This window comes from Falco biarmicus, chromosome 4 (assembly GCF_023638135.1).
Source record: "Falco biarmicus isolate bFalBia1 chromosome 4, bFalBia1.pri, whole genome shotgun sequence".
In the NCBI taxonomy this organism is placed as follows: domain Eukaryota; kingdom Metazoa; phylum Chordata; class Aves; order Falconiformes; family Falconidae; genus Falco; species Falco biarmicus.
In genome coordinates, this window is record NC_079291.1 from 83,438,130 (window position 1) to 83,454,186 (window position 16,057).

Below are 16,057 nucleotides of genomic sequence, written 5' to 3' on the forward strand. Positions count from 1 at the left end.
TCCCTGAAAAAATGAATAGTGCTGCAGACATGCTGAGAAATAAGCTTATTTTATTTGTTATTGCTAGTCTTTTAGGCCACTCTGTAATCTCTCAAACAGTAAGGTAGGACAGATGCTGCTTGGAAGGGTATAGTACAAAAGGGCTTTAAAGTGTTTTCTCCTGTTCATAATTTTTTCACCAGAAGTTTTCGGAGAGGAAAAGAAGCGAAATTCCTTTGGGGGTGTGGGGAGAGAAAAGGATGTGGGGGGGGGGGAGGGGGAGAGGAAAGGAAGCTGGCTTTAACCATTTTTATAGCCAAAGAGGTAGCAAAAGGATAAAAGAAAATGTGTACGACTTGGAAGACAAATCTCTCTGGGAAGACCACTGAAGCCCAAATGAATGCTGCTGACAGGCATCAGAGTACTCAGATAAGATCCTATTATTCAGGCTCATAACTTTGAGTAGAGGAAGATATCCATAACCGAAATGTAGAAAAATAGAGATGGTAATATTTAGTTTGTCAGCTGAGTTGGTGATAGGAAGGTGTATCTCACAGTGATTATAGGATTAGAAGGTTTGCCAATACTGTTAGTAGAATGGGATTTACGGAATGACACCAATGTTAAAGGTTTGAGTGTACAGAATGCAGGATTTCATTATTTCCTAGGTGCCTATCAAGTCTAATGTGTGGGAAAATGGAGTTGCTATTATTTAAACTTGAAATCATTTCCAGGCTTCTCAGCATCAGGAGAACTATTCCATTTTGCATCATCTGTTTCTTCATTACTCAGTGATAATTTGTGTTTGCCCAGGAGGATTTTCAAGAGATGAATAACACTCTCACCGAGAATTCTGAACATTGAAATTTACGCTAATTTTGTATATGGGCTGTTGTATGAAATTTAAATTATGCCTATTGCAAGCTACTACTATGTCTATTCTCTATCAGAAAATGCACTCTACATAGTGGCTTCCTTCCTGAGATGATTACTTTCTGGATTATGAGTACATTTTATTTTATCAGCAGAACAAAAGCATCAGAGGTGATCGTAGTAAATGACACATGTTTATAAAAGTAAACAGCAGCAACTGAATGTTGTTCTTCAGTTGTTAAATACGTTGCTTTTCCATTCATCCCAGAAGTTAATATAGCTTTTGTCTGTATAAAGAGAATAAGTATACAGAGACAAGATGTGAATGGAAGTATAATACAATAGTATTTAACTTTGGGATTTTTAAAATGACAGCGATGATAATACAGATCTTCCCGAGGTGCTTTCACCTGAGAACCTTAAGTCATTGCCATCATTGCAGTGAACTTCATTGTCTGCAGACGCTCAATTCATCGGTGACATCCCATCCCTATTGCTTCTGTGACACCCTGCTTTGTTCTATCTGGGCAAATATCACTCGCTCGTGAATTTAAGTCCATAGTTCCTTACCTTATTACAAGGGACTGTGAAACTCTGAAATTTGAAGTTATATGTGTTCAAAAATAGCTACTGATGACAAAAATGCCGTGTTTGGGGCTGAAAGAACTTAAATTGGCTTGATACACTTGTGATGCTGTGATTATCCAATTACATAATGAAATACCTGCTTCACTGCAGGGCCCTCAGCACCTGGTCAGTTGGGTGTTTCTGGGATGTAAAGTTAAAATGTTGTCTGATGTGAGGAGTGGGGTGGCAAGACCTGTGTATGACTGTTGTAGGCCCCTGACATCTCTCAAAGAAAAGAGGATCCTACACTATTTGTATACACCGAATTTACAGCCACTCCATCCCAGCTGGCTGCGATATGACTGCAGCAAAAATGTGTGAAATAACTGTGTCAGGGCTTGTAGAACAGGCACATGAAGGGAAACAGGAATAAACGGGGCTGTAAGTTATATCTAGGGTAGGATTTTTGTTTCTCTTTAATGTCTGCATTTTTCAAATAACAGGTGAAGCTCGAGAATGAATAATAGTAGTTTAAAGCTGTCCCATTGTTGGCAACATGCTGTTTGTACATCAGCTCAAACTAAGCTGCCAAATTAAGACTCGAATACAGCCATGTGAGCACTTCATTTTTTTTATCTGTAACTTGCCATTTCATTTTTATTTTGACATCTTAGCTACAGTAGCACAGAGGAATCTTATTTGGGATGGAACAGTCTTATAGACTGGCTGCATTGCCACACTGCTGCTGTTTAAGTAGCATGATTCTGGCTTTCAAGATGAAATTGCTGTAAATCTTATTTTGTAGTAGCATGAAATATGATTGGGTGAAGAAAGTAATTTGATAACATGTTTTCTCAACATTCCCCCTTTCACTGTTTGCTGGTTTTATTCCCACATGTTCTGCAGTTTATTATTACCATTGATAATGTAAGATGCAGCCTCCATTTATCAAAAGGAACTTATAAAAATATAAGTAATTGGTATACAAGGATGGGAAACCAGGGATATGACCAGAACAGTGCTTAGTATTTTGACTACCTAAAATATGTTTTGCAAAGACTAACAGTGAAATTATTATTCTTTCTTTTTTAAAGGTGTTCCCATTCCCACCCTGGTCTGGTATAAGGACGCTGTTCCCCTCAGCAAGCTGGAAAACCCCCGCTACGAAGTACTGCTGAGCGGTGGGCTGCGGATCCACGCGCTGCGTCCTCAGGATGCTGGAATCTTCCAGTGTTTTGCTAGTAATAAAGCTGGGGAGATACAGACATACACCTACCTGGATGTGACTAGTGAGTAAGGAGTTGTGATACGAGATCGATCGATGAGTTGCCTTGTCTTTTCTGTAGGTGACCCTGCATCCATCAGATTTTTCCACCGCTCTGTGCTCGTTTAGTTCAACTCACAGAACCTTGGTTTTCATCAAGCGTAGCTGCCCTAGCTGTAAGGTACCCCAAAATGTCCTCTGGCCTCAACACATTCTGCTGAAGCCTGTAGCAAAACTTCCCAGGACATTAGGGGCTTGCAGTGAACTCTCCTATTTCACACTACAAAAAGAGAACTTAGTGAAAATAAAAAAAATAATAAAAAAAAGAAAGATTAATTATGATGTACTTTTTTCTTTATACTTAATAATTTAGTTCTATTCTAATGTGATTCTGTTCTGAATTTGAACTACCACTTCATGATTGTGCATGGTATCATTTTGTCTGCCTTTTGTCTAGAACTACAGTTGATAGGGGAAAGAAAGTAAGTTCAAGCTAAATGGCTTATTTTTGGCCAGAAAGTCTGATTAAATGGTTTTCTTAATGAAGTACACTCTTCTCTATGGAAGAATTACAAATCCTAGTAGTCTCTTTTAAAAGCGATTATTAACAGACATTTCTGTAATACTATAACTCCTCTTCGGGAAGCTGATTTTTTAGCCTGAGAGCAGATTACACATACTGACCAGAATCCTACTGGCCGCAGAAAATACATCACCCCCAATTCAATATATATCTGGGAAATGCAGAAAAAAATGTAATGAAATGTAACTGGGGGAAAATAGGAAGGAAAGAAGCCTGGAAAATATCTTGGATAAGACTCAGGTTCTAAATTCTTTTGGCTGACATTTAAGTTTCAAAGTTAATGCCTTTCTCAAGTTGCTTTTCATTTTAAAGAATTCTGTTATAAAGATGAAAGAAAATACTTCTGTTTATCTAGTTTTCTCGACTTCCCCCCCCCAGCCACTCATTTTGAGCTTTATCTTCCTTTTACTGTAAGCCATCTGACTTGTACATGTACAAGCACTGATAGCTTTTTATTTTCCATGTAGGTAATAAACTGAATTAGATAATTCCTAGGAGATGAATAATGAAAGGTTACAGTCACTGCTGAAAGGTTTTCATGTATTATTGTCATGGCCTTCTCCATGATCAGCTCTATAAATGTGGATGTAAAGTCCTGCGTGATAATAGGTAAAGGATCTTTCTGATAGCTGATGCATTGAATTTTTTAAATTTTTCATTCTAGACATTAAACCAGCATTTATCCAGCCTCCAGAAGATACTACCGTTACAGAGGGGATGACCGCAGTGCTAACCTGTGAAGTTTCAGGGGCTCCAAAACCTGCCATCTCATGGAAGAGAGGTAGCCAGTTATTAAGTTGTTGTAGAAAAGCTGTAACCACATTTTCTTGGCCATTCCTATTAATGAGATGCTGTAGCGTCATTTAGTGCATATTTCTTCATTTCCTCGCTTCTGCGAGCAGTGGGCTTGTTGTGGGGCTGTTGTGAGCCAGTGGCCTGAATAGGCTGTAATAGTCTTTTGGAAGAACTAGAATTGCAGCGCTTAATCCGTGCAGTCTACGTGACACTAATCATGCTGTTCTTCCCTTCTGTGTTTCAGGAAACCAGATCTTAGCCAGTGGCTCCGTTCAGATTCCTCGGTTCATTCTTCTTGAATCTGGAGGGCTCCAGATAACACCCGTTTTCCTTCAGGATGCCGGCAATTATACTTGCTGTGCAGTCAACTCTGAAGGAGCTCTGAACGCTTTTGTGATGCTGACAGTGTGGAGTAAGGATAACGCTTTGTTTAAAGTCTAACTTTAATCAAGTATTAATCAATTTTTGTTGTATGCTCAGGAAATTTTCATAAGTAATTAGGCTTTTCTAGTTAATAGAGATACTTGTATGATTTAATAGGAATAATGTATCTATTTTAGGAAACCTATCACAAATACCCTTTTTGTTTATAAAATTATGCGTATATAGTTTTCTATTTTGTGCAAGGAAGTGTATTTAAATAGAGGCTCAGTCACAATTACGATTTTACTCAGGTTTTGCCTTGGCCAATCTTGCATTGCAAATCAGACCTTTTAACTTGTAGACGGGGCGATTTGCAGTTGGTTTCTGCTTCCAGGAGTCTGCAGGCAGTATAGACCAGCCCGTGCTGTTACTGGGGCTGGGGCTGCAGTTACAGTGATACGATTTTCCTCATACCTTTGTACTTCTTTGTGGCCCTGGGCACTGTTGGAAGCCAAACCAAATACAGCAGCCTTCATGCTACAGATTGGCACGGCACAGGGCAACTCATGAAATGATTTTGTCCTTCACCATTTGCTTTTGATCTCTGGTTTAGCATTTGTTCTGTGGGGGAAGAGCGTCTGATCCAACAGGTTCACCTGTGTTACTTCTGAGTTAAAATTAAGTGTAACATGGGTTTCGTTGCTAATAGAGAATAATGGTCATTGATTTGGGACTGAAAATAATTAAAAACAATGAAGGCGATGATGATAAATACAGAAATGTCATGGCCTTCTCTCCTTTCCTGTACTTGAAGTACTGATTATGCTGCTGATGTGTGGTGCATGTTTGGCATTTGTTAATCCCCAAACTGTGTAAGTTAAATCAGCAACATTTTTCCTTCTGGACCTGGGAATACCTGAAAAAAAATACTGACAGTAAATGTAATGGACTTGTGTCATATGGCCATTGTATTACTGACAATATAGAGTTGCTAGACATATCAGGGTGTTGTAAACTGAATGATATTCAGGTGTATGGATCAAGTAAAAGAGATCCTTCCTAATAATTTTTGAATTTTTTTGATTCTTATACATATTAAAGATAGTTCCTGCTCATTGTACTGCACTGGAGAGGGAAAAGAAAAGTGAATATAACCTAATATTTGTGTAGCAACAGCACCATTATAAAGCTAGAAGGCATACATAGGTACATCAGAAATAATGCTAAAAATTCTGTGCTATTAGAATTAGCTTTTGATTTTGCTGATGGTTCCTTCTTGTGCATGTATGAGGTATCTCAGTAGACGCTGATTATCTCTGTAGGGATTTGGGACTGATTAACATTATCCACATATCTTCTCTACTCATCCTAGCTGTCTACCTGCTTCAGCTGATGCTATCTGCTGTTGCTACCGTGAGTTAAGCATAATAGAGATCTTTCACACCGGATCTGGTTGCTGTAGTTACAGCAATTATTGTGTTCTAAGTCTCCAGGAGGTGCCTGAATAAAGATGTTCTGAAACATCTGAGTAAACAGCATATCTATCTTCTATGGAAAATTCAGGCTACCAGAAGCTCCTCCTCCTCTACCCTCTTTTCTGGATTTGATGAGATTGTAGGGTACCATTTCAGTTTTCCTCTTTCTGGGTATTTTTTTCTAGTGTACTCTTTGCACAGATTTTTCTTTGGTGGTGTTTTTGTTTTCCCTGCTCCAAACAGTGTGACATGTTTCCTGACTCAGTGTATGTTTGGGTTCATTCATAACATATTATGAACATACCTACTGCTTTATGGCTTAGGGAGCTGCCGTCGGCGCTTACCACCAGGCAGGTGAGGGTTAGTACAGCTTTAGCACGCTTCCTACCCAGGTCACTGCTGGCTCAGACTCATGCCCTCACTGCTTTTCCTTCCTTGCATCCACAGCGTACTACCTCTTCTTGACGCGGTGACATTAAGAGGGAGGGGAGCTTTCACCGCAGAGACTTGAAGAAGAACGTCCCGCTTGCTTGGAGTGACAGATGTTCAGTTGCCTGCTCTCTGAGTGAATACCCAAGTCAAAATGCTGTAATTTCACCTGAACTATGGCTTGTGTTCCTTTCAGATCGCACATTCATTGTTCAGCCTCCTGAGGACAGCACTGTGATCAAAGGAACTACAGCCACTCTGCGATGTGAAGCGACTCATGATCCTAGAATTTCAATCAGGTTGGTGATGTCAGTTCTTATTTGTGTGGTTTATCCCAGCTTAATTTTATAAGCTATATGAATAGCATTAGGTGAAAAGTTTCAGGACCCCAGATTTTAACACCAGACCCCTGATTACTGCATTATAAGGTTGTACACTGTATCATTAATCATATAAATCCCATCTTCTATTTCAGCCTTATGTATTATTTACAATGAGCTATGTTCCACTTCATGACTTCAATATAGCCTTCCATGATTTTACTGTCAAGGTTAATACACTATCAATAAAACCAACTTGTCAGAAGCTGATACTTAATGAGAGTAAAAGCCAAAGAGAAGGAATAGGATTTCAGAAGTGTTTACATTGGGGTGCATGAAAGCCACACAAGGCATGCCTGTGTTCTTGGAAACAACTCAATAACTTGGGGCTATAGTCTGCTCCAACTGTATAAAGGAGGACAGAATTTGTCTTAACTATTAAAATTTACACTAGAGCTCTTAGAGGATGCTCGTTGGCCATGAAAACTCATGTAGTCTGAAAGCAATACGAGCAAAAGAAAACGCAAGGAACAGTTTGGAAGGTGCTAGAAGGGTCAACTGAGGAAAGAACTTTGGAAAGAGAAATGCAGGTGTAAGAATGCCATGTAGAGATACTTAGCTGTAAGACTATGGGCTGTAGATATCCCTGTTGAGTGTTGACGCGTGTGTTGTGATAGCTGAGCTCTAGTAAACCTTGCCACAGCAGTTTCAAGATGTTACTGATTATGGCAGTCTAGTCTCATTACAGTCTTAGCAGAGATGGGCCAACACCTCAGCTGTTAATTGCAGAGTATGACATATGACGTTCTAGGTTAAAATGCCGATGAAGGTGAACTTAAGAACTTGGACATTTATGAATACTTCACCTTTTCCATGTAAAATATAAAGTACTGTTTATTAAATATATAGTATCTGGTATGCAATTACATTTCTCATTCCGATCACAGATCTAAAACTTAATTTTTTAAAAGGCCCTGCTCCTGAAAGTAACTGTAGGGGCCTGTCATTTTTAATGTTTGGTTACAGAAGCTGATAACTTACAGCGCAGTTCAACTGAATCTGTTTTGAAGTTCTTAGGAGTAATTAATAACTGAAACGTTGTAATACTCAGGTATCTTTGGAAGAAGGACAGTGTTGTAATAAATCCATCCAGCAGTTCCAGGATCACTGTAGAGAAAGATGGAACCCTCCTCATCAGCCAGACATGGTCAGGTGATATCGGAGACTATACCTGTGAGGTCATTTCTTTTGGAGGAAATGACTCCAGAACGGCTCGACTAGAAGTGATGTGAGTACTCCGTCTGAAATACACACTACGCTTGGTTTCAGATACCCTTGGGCATTTCTCTGGCGTTTCATTCTAAGTGATCTGGAGAGTCTGTAAGTTTGATTTTTGGTGTGGAGGTTTTTGAAAGGCAAATAAGCCTGGTTCATTCCTAATTAAACTGCCTTGAAATGTCCTCCCTTTTGCATACTGCCATGCTGCTGGGGCCTCCATTAACTGGAGCCTTGGAAGTTACTTCCAAGTAACTGCATCTGTCTGAACCACTACGTGTAGATACCCATCTGGTTGGGTGATAGAGCTCGGGGGATAACGATTAAGAGATGGCAACCCACTTGAAGCCAGTAACAAGTGGACTACTGCAGGGGACTGTAAATGGGACATGCCCTGTCCAGCATCCTTATCAGTGATCTGGAGGAGATGTTGGAGTACATGCTCATGAAGTTTCTAGGTGGCACAAAATAGATGGGGGACAGTTGATACACTTGAGGGCAGGGGCACCATTCAGAGGAACTTAGGCTGAGAAATGGGCCAGCAGGACCCTTATGAAATTCTAGAAAACAAACGCAACATCTGTATCTGGGGAGGAATAACCTTTTGCAGTAGTATAGCCTGGGCAGTGGCTGGCTGGTGGCAGTTCTGCTGGAAAGAACCTGGGGATATTGGTAGGTGGCAGCTGAACATGAGCCAGCTGTGTGCTCTGGCAGCAAAACAGGCTGACAGCATCCTGGGCTATGGTAACACCAGCATGGTAGATTGATGGCCATGATTATCCCCTTTTATTTGACACTGGTTAGTCTACATCCAGAGTACTGTCTCCAGTTTTCAAGACCAGGCTGAATAAACTGGTCTGATCTCATGGCTGACCCTGCTGTCGGCAGGAGGTTGGACTAGAGACCTCCTGAGGTCCCTTCCAACCTGAACCCTGTCATCTGTGCTGTAGGGCGCTCTGAAAAAGCCCAGGTGCTGCGCTATGATGTCAAGGTTATAAGAAAATGTTTTCCTCCTTTTAGTATTTTTTTTTTCTTTGTTAAACTTACATCAGAATAGCTGGTCCCTGGACAGACATTGCTTACTCCTGCATTCTCTTTATATGTACTTTTCCAGGGGAAAAATAGTTTTATGTATACCTTTCTTTATTCCTAAGGATCTTCAAAAATAAAACCAAGAAAATCTTTAAAGTACAGTTCAATTCTGAAAAAGGATTATAAAAATGTCATTACGGGGTTCCATATTTTCTATTTCTGTCTTTCCACTGGGGTGAAGTGTACTTCCATTTTATTTTTATGACTAAAAGCAACAACCGTGAGTTTGGTACACGTGTGGAGCAGACCAAATGAATAAGAAGGTAATGTTTTACATAGACTTCTTGGGTTTTATTTATTTGAGTAGTGCCACATGCTTTAATTTAACTAAAATTGCATCTGGTTTTGCTGGTCATGCCTGATCTCTCTGAGAAGATGGCAACTTCTGCTGTTGGCAGTGTAATGAGTTTGCCTCTGAGATTTGCTGTGCAGAGGGCTGTTTGATGCAGCATTATTCTGACAGTGCCAAGGCTAGATCAGATGCCCATTTTCAGAGAGTGGTCATACATTCTTTCTCTAATTAAGCACTCCTCAGCTCTCCTCCCAGAGTGCGTTTTACTGCTGGTTTGAGTCCAAGAGCAGAAGACAATTCAAAATATACTGCTACTATATTGAACCCCAGCTCATTCCAGTTGTGTTGGCTGGCTCTCCACGCACTGGGGCTGGCTCTTAATCCTGTATCTTCACTTCCTCCGATGTTCTGCTGGTCATCGCCCATCACCTGTTTTTCCTGGAGGAATTAAAGAAATATATCAGACCCACTCTTCTGGAGGACTTCAGTAACTGATAAGTCATTCAATCATACCTTGAATTGTGACATTTTATTTCAAAGTAGTGCTGCAGGTAGTGCAATAATGGCAGAGAACATTGCATTCCTTTGCAGCTTTCATCATTATCGTTTGGCTCAGCAGCACAAATCTGTGAGAAATAGAGATACATGATACAACAGAAGTGAAATGAAGAAGAAAATATGTGGAAAGGAAACGTCTGAAGTAAAGCCTAAATTAAATTCTAGCTTGTATACGAATGACAGATCTATAACATTCCCTGTTCTCCCAGATAATTCTCTTGTGCAGAACATTAACAAACAGGGCATGTACATTTCCATCGATGAGCACTTACACTTCAGTGCCTTGAGTAGCACTAATGTCAGACAAATGTTCAGAGGAGGCCTCTCAACAGATTACAGACTGGAGCAGGCTACCAACAGACAATATTGTAGCCTACCTCGCTTTATCTGACAACTCCAATTGTCTCACCACCTTTTTTTTCCCCCAAGAACCAGCATATCCCTCCTCTACCTTTAGGCATGTCAAGAGAAATTTCCAAAGGCACAAATAAGTTTGTTACTGATTTCTATTCAAACTGATTCAATTCAAAAGCATTGACCTTCAGGGTGACCTTCAGTTATTTAATCTCTGAGTGGTCTGGTTTTCTAATCTGAAAAGAAGGAAAGAAAACTTTTTCTTCCTTTGTCTTCCCTTGTTGGACGACAGGCTTGGGGGAAAAGGTACTGTTTCTTGCTAGAAGAGCATGCGCTGATAGCGCAGCATGGTATGCATTGGTGGTGCAAGCAGGATGGATCATTTATCTCACCATGTCTATGAAGAAAAAAAATATTTGAAAAGGAAAGCCAGAAAACTAATGAAGGACTTGCTAAAGTGCAGCCAAAGGTTACCTTGCTCATCAATTTTGCACTGATGGTACTTGGGCACAGAAACTAATTGCTAGTCAAGATACTCTAGTCATTCATTTGTCTTCCCTCTAAATATGTTTATTCTTCATGTACATCACTTGATCTGGTTTGCACGAGGTAAAACATTTTCAAGTGATGTTCCTCTTCTGCAAGACATGGATTTTAATTTTTTACTTTTTTTTTTCTTCTAGCAGAGTTTCTTGACTGCAAATACAGAAACATTTGCAGGTCTTTTGATGACGAGCTTGTGCTTCTCTTGCATTCCTGCAAGTCATACAATTTGATCCTGAAAATAATTATATGTTATGAAACATCCCAGCTTCATTTAGCTTTACTTTTATAGTCCTGTAAATGCCATACTGAAATACGTGTAGAGGGAAAAACGTTTGTTCCTAAAGCTGCATGAGCTGAGTTATCAAAATGTATCACTCACCTGACGGGAAAGTCTGCTGATTCCAGCTCAAAGTATCCTGAGGGTTCTCAGTATATATAAAATATGCAGAATTACCGTTATCTATGCCTGATAATAGCTGCTGCTCAATATCTGCCTGTCTGCAGTCCATACTAAAGAACCTCTTTGTTGTATGAACATGACCGAAAAGTATGGTAATGCTGCATTGTTGGAAAATCAAAGCCCTGTACAAGCCTCTGTTATGTCACAACATATAGTAAAATCTTTTAGGCTCTTTGTCTATGCAAAAATATGGGGAGGACAATGTAATACAAAAATAGACAATTTATTCCTGGCAGCAAGTTCATCTTCTTTCAGTTCTTTTTCACCAGAGAAAGAAATACTATTGTTCTGTCATCTTCAAAAGCAGAAGAGGGGAGCTAACCACTTACAATAAACCCCAGTGGGTTGCCAAGAATGCACAGTATCGCCTTTATCATTCATTTATACGTGAATTTTGATACCCTTTGTACTAGAGTATTTGTAATCGCTACTTTTTCCAATTTCTTCCCAATATATCCCATGAAAAAATAGCTTGATTGCTAAAAATAAAATCAGCAAGACCAATGCAGAGTAACAAATCAAAATCATGCCTCATTACAAAATTACCTTCATGTGGATCCCATATTCCTCAGTTCTAATAGCCCATCTCTTTTCCTTTCTGTAGGGAGTGAAAACAGGAAGGATGTCAAACTTGAAAATATATTATTCCTTCCTCGTTAGAAAGAAAGCTTCTGTTTATTATTCCAAGCTCTATGTTGAGATGTCATCCAAGAAGTAAGGTTCACTGCTGAGTCTAAACATACTTGATACTCAGAAGAGAAATACTTCCCAGAAATACACTGGGAAATACAATTGTGTCTGTTCGTCATTGAAGGTGTATCAGAAATGTAGGTGTTTTTAGCAAAATAAAGAATAAAATTCAAAAGCCTTTCCCAAGTTATCTGTAGATTTGAGCTTGTGCTGACCACCAAAATGAAATGGGAAATAAATCTGTGCGCTTTGGGACTTGGCAAGACTTTAATTTCAAAAATCCACCTCGTTACAGGCCTACGAGAGACAAAAAGCCTCAGAACTCATGGATGCCTTGCGAGAGTCCTTCCTATGTTTAGAAACAGAAGAGGATTCTTTTGCAAGAAAAACTGGAAAGTCTTGAGGAACAGATGATACATTTTTTAATTTAAAACATTATAAACTTTTATGAGCAAAGCCATCAGGGCTGAGTGCTTGGCTAGGCTCAACTTTTTACCACGTTATCAGGTCTAGCAGATGAACCACCTGCTCCAAGTTAGACTTGTATGGTGGACCTGATTTAGGAAATAATTTATGAAATAGGAGCAGGGCTTTTTTATAAACTGACAAGAAAACTTGTTTAATCTCCCTTGCCTTTTTAGTAATCCCCTCTTCAGTCACAGTCTCTCTAATTACCTGCTGTTGGACCATTTTTCTCAGAAATCTCTCCAAACCGTGTCTGGTTTATTTCCCTCAGCAAATAGTCTGCTTTTAGCTAATTTTACGAAACACTCTGTGTGTTTGCTGAGTGAATTTTTCAGCTGCCCTCTGGCAGTGATGAGCTGACTCAAAACATTAGGGTTTCTGTTTTGAACATGTATCATCTGCAACTAGCTAGTATTTCTCTCCCAGATTGTCACAGTGGCTTCAAGTTCTTTTCTTGCAAATCTGCTGTTTTAATTGCTTTGTCAGAGTCCCTTCAGGTCACCTTGGTGGTTATGCCATTAACCCTGGGCTTATCTATCAATTACAGATTTAAAAGTGTTCATAGACATACTTTGCTATCGTACAAAGAAAGTTATGGAAAAGTTGTGTCCATACAACTCTTCAGCAGTAGAGTAGTGAGGTCTTAAGATATTCTATATGGAAAAACCTTCATATATTTCTTGTTTGGGGCTTCAGTCAACAAAAGAAAAATAATAATAATGCTGGAATTAAACTTCCAATTCCAATCAAGGGCTGTCCCGTGCCTGTGTGTTATTGTCCTAAACTTCATCTACTTTCTTGCTCTATCAGAAGCTGGGTAGTTCTAGTCCGAGGTCCTTCTCATCCTGAAGAGCGGTTGGAATTACCATTCCGTGCAATGATGTCTTGGATGTTAGCAGCAAGGAAAAGTAATTCTCTTGTAGGAAAAAAAGCAGCAATGATCTCTTTTGGGAACATGAATATTCATGATGGTGGTATAGGTCTCATTTGTCACTGCTTCCACACAGTATGTGGTAGCAAATGAGAGGGAGAGAAAGTGTAAGTGCTTGGTAAAGTAAGAATTACTATTTATTAATCTCTGCTTTTGTATACTACAAACAGAGAAGTACACTTCTGTGCTTTGTCTTTGTAGTTTTAAATATTTATTTCTGTCCAGGTGTGTTTCTTAGGCACTTGTTATGTTCACCTTGAGGGATTTAAATCTGTAAGCGCCATCTGTTGCTGTTCGGTGTGGACACATATGGCTAAGGAATATGATATTAGTGGAGATAGGTGTACTGGATGGCTGCTGCAGCTCCCACTGCTCAACCTCTGTCTGAACAGAAAGTGCCTGTTTCCTTCACACGGCTGACTGATCACCAGTTTGTGTCAATCTAAGCGAATAACCAATTAAACCCAAATCCTAAGGAAAAAAAAAAAAAGAAAGCAAAAACCAAAACCCATGTTTGAACTCAGTTTGTGCTTTAAAAAAACATGAAAAAGGGAATGTCCTCTCTTTTCCAAAAGCCTTCTGAGACTCATACACCAAGAAAAAGAGACTGAGCTGCAAAGCCTTTCCTAGTGATATAGCCTCTGTCCTCAAATGAACTGTTAATTCAGTCCTTCTGAACGTATGGGGAAACAAGGTTAGTAAATGCACCCCCTGAAAATATCCTCAATATATACCAGGAGCGTTTGCTTAGTTCCCAGAAGAGTTGTTACATGGGGATAAGTTTGCTGTGAGCTCCCCCTCTGCCACCCCTCCTACATTGCTCCCTGCGTGACCATCATCTCCTGGATTAGGCTGAAGCTACAGCCCATCTCCAAGCTCTTCCCCACAAGGCTTGATGATAAAACAAAATAGAAACTGGGACCTCTGTGAGCCATGCCACAAGACATTTCACTCTCTTTCCTTCAGTAATTTCCGTTGTCAGCTTAATCACGAAAGCGCTTTTCCAACCAGCTTGCTTAGGACATAATGATAAATTGTAGTGGAGGTTTAATGTTTATTATAATTTAATGTTTCATTCAAAATTAAGTAGCACGCTCCTGTAGTCCCTGTGTAAATGGCCATATCTTAAATCCCCACGCCGCACTTTCCAAATGACAGGCTTGCTCTGCCATTTTGCATTGCAGACCAGCTGCCCTCCTACTTTGTTTCCAGGTTCTTCTATTCCCTAAACTTTTTTATCCCAAATTTTTCGGTGCCCTGTTCAAAATCTGCTTCCATTGGACCTGTTCATATGCTTCCCTGTGCCTGATGTTTTTTCTAGCCCAGGAGTGACCACGTCTTAGCTGTCTGTGCAGCAGAAGTCTGGAGCTTGGTTGGTCCATGCCCAGGTCTAAGTGAGAACATAGCCAGCCTAAACTCCTCGTAATCAAGGCATCTTGAGCAAGTGATTTAATGAAGTTAAGTTCTGGATCACACCGTGAGGTGTCATTCCGTGTTTACTACAGAAAGAGCCTGGGGTCACCTTGCTGCTAATGTGGTTAGGCATTTAAAGTCAAACGAGACCAGGCTTTGAGGTTTAGGTTTAGGCTTGGGAAGCGTGGACCCTTCCAGCCTGGTGAGGGGTGGGCAGGTGAGCGTCCCCCGCTTGTGCTGTCCCATTATCTGTGTGTTGTTCTGATCAGTCTTCAGCTCTCCCAGCAACCTTTTGTCTTGGTGCTAATGCTGCAGTGTGTAGTCGTCACAAACATGTAAACAAAAGCATTCACAGTTTTAACAAAAAAATAATGAGATTATTGTCTGGCTCTCCATATGTTCCTCAATCTTCTAGTAGAACCCAAAAGCCAGGACACATTTATTGTTCTGGCTTAAAGCCAGAGTCTGTATTTACTTCTGTGAGTGGCTAAGGAGTTGAGGTTTTTAAATAACTGTAAGCCTTCAGTGGCATGATACATGACAACCAGAAATTATTACATTTTTAAATTAAGCATGTGAAGTACCCCTGTGGCCTCCTGCTCTGACCAGAGTGGATTATCCATGGTGCTTGCTGAGGAAGGGCTCCCCTCAGCTTCCCTGCAGAGGAGCAATAGGTGGAATGGGTAAAAACTGGCCCTCCTTGCTTTTCCTTCACCCTGAGGTCCTTGTCCTCCTGAGGAACCAGGACAGTAAGGAGCAGAAATCAGGCTCAAGTGTAATGGCTGAAGGGTTTATTTTAACTTAATACAGATCAGCATTTAAGGTTTGCAGCAGAATTGAGTTTTCTCATTGCACCAGGCAGCCTCCGACTTTCAGCCAATGAGTACAAATGAAATGTTTTTCCACAAATTGCCTTTATGTAGAGAAATTACACATTTTAATTGAGCTGCTGTTTTATTTTTGTTTTTTAATGTTTCATTTTGTATTTCCGTGGGGTTTCTGCAGGCATTTTCACTACATTTTCTGGTTGGGTGCTTCCAAAAAAATCCTTATTATAGGAAGGAAAGATTCTACCCATGACAGGATAAGCCTGAATCCGCGAGTAAATCAAGCTGTTCTGTAGCCTAAGAATACATATGGTAATTTTGATTAGTAGCTCTATATGGATAGTGTCAATGTCTTCTGCTTCCTTGAGTATGAAAAATTCCATGTTAAATCATATCTCCCATGTGTTTTACTGTTTATACGTATTACTGCTGTCACATTGCTAGGACATCATCGTAAGAAGGGAGAAAAAGTGAGAGAGGAAATTTATTAGCCAACTTGTCTCAAT

General features: G+C 39.9%; 1 protein-coding gene across 4 annotated transcripts in view; it reads left to right on the forward strand.

Annotated features, from left to right (window-relative positions):
- Nucleotides 1-16,057, forward strand: part of SDK1 (sidekick cell adhesion molecule 1) — a 412,596-nt gene that overhangs the window by 265,543 nt on the left and 130,996 nt on the right. For all 4 annotated transcript variants that reach the window (XM_056336241.1, XM_056336245.1, XM_056336244.1 and 1 more), the window contains 5 exons: nt 2,514-2,708; nt 3,931-4,047; nt 4,306-4,473; nt 6,525-6,627; nt 7,760-7,936. In XM_056336241.1, the coding sequence (XP_056192216.1) occupies nt 2,514-2,708; nt 3,931-4,047; nt 4,306-4,473; nt 6,525-6,627; nt 7,760-7,936 (760 nt within the window). The remainder of the gene's footprint in view (nt 1-2,513; nt 2,709-3,930; nt 4,048-4,305; nt 4,474-6,524; nt 6,628-7,759; nt 7,937-16,057) is intronic.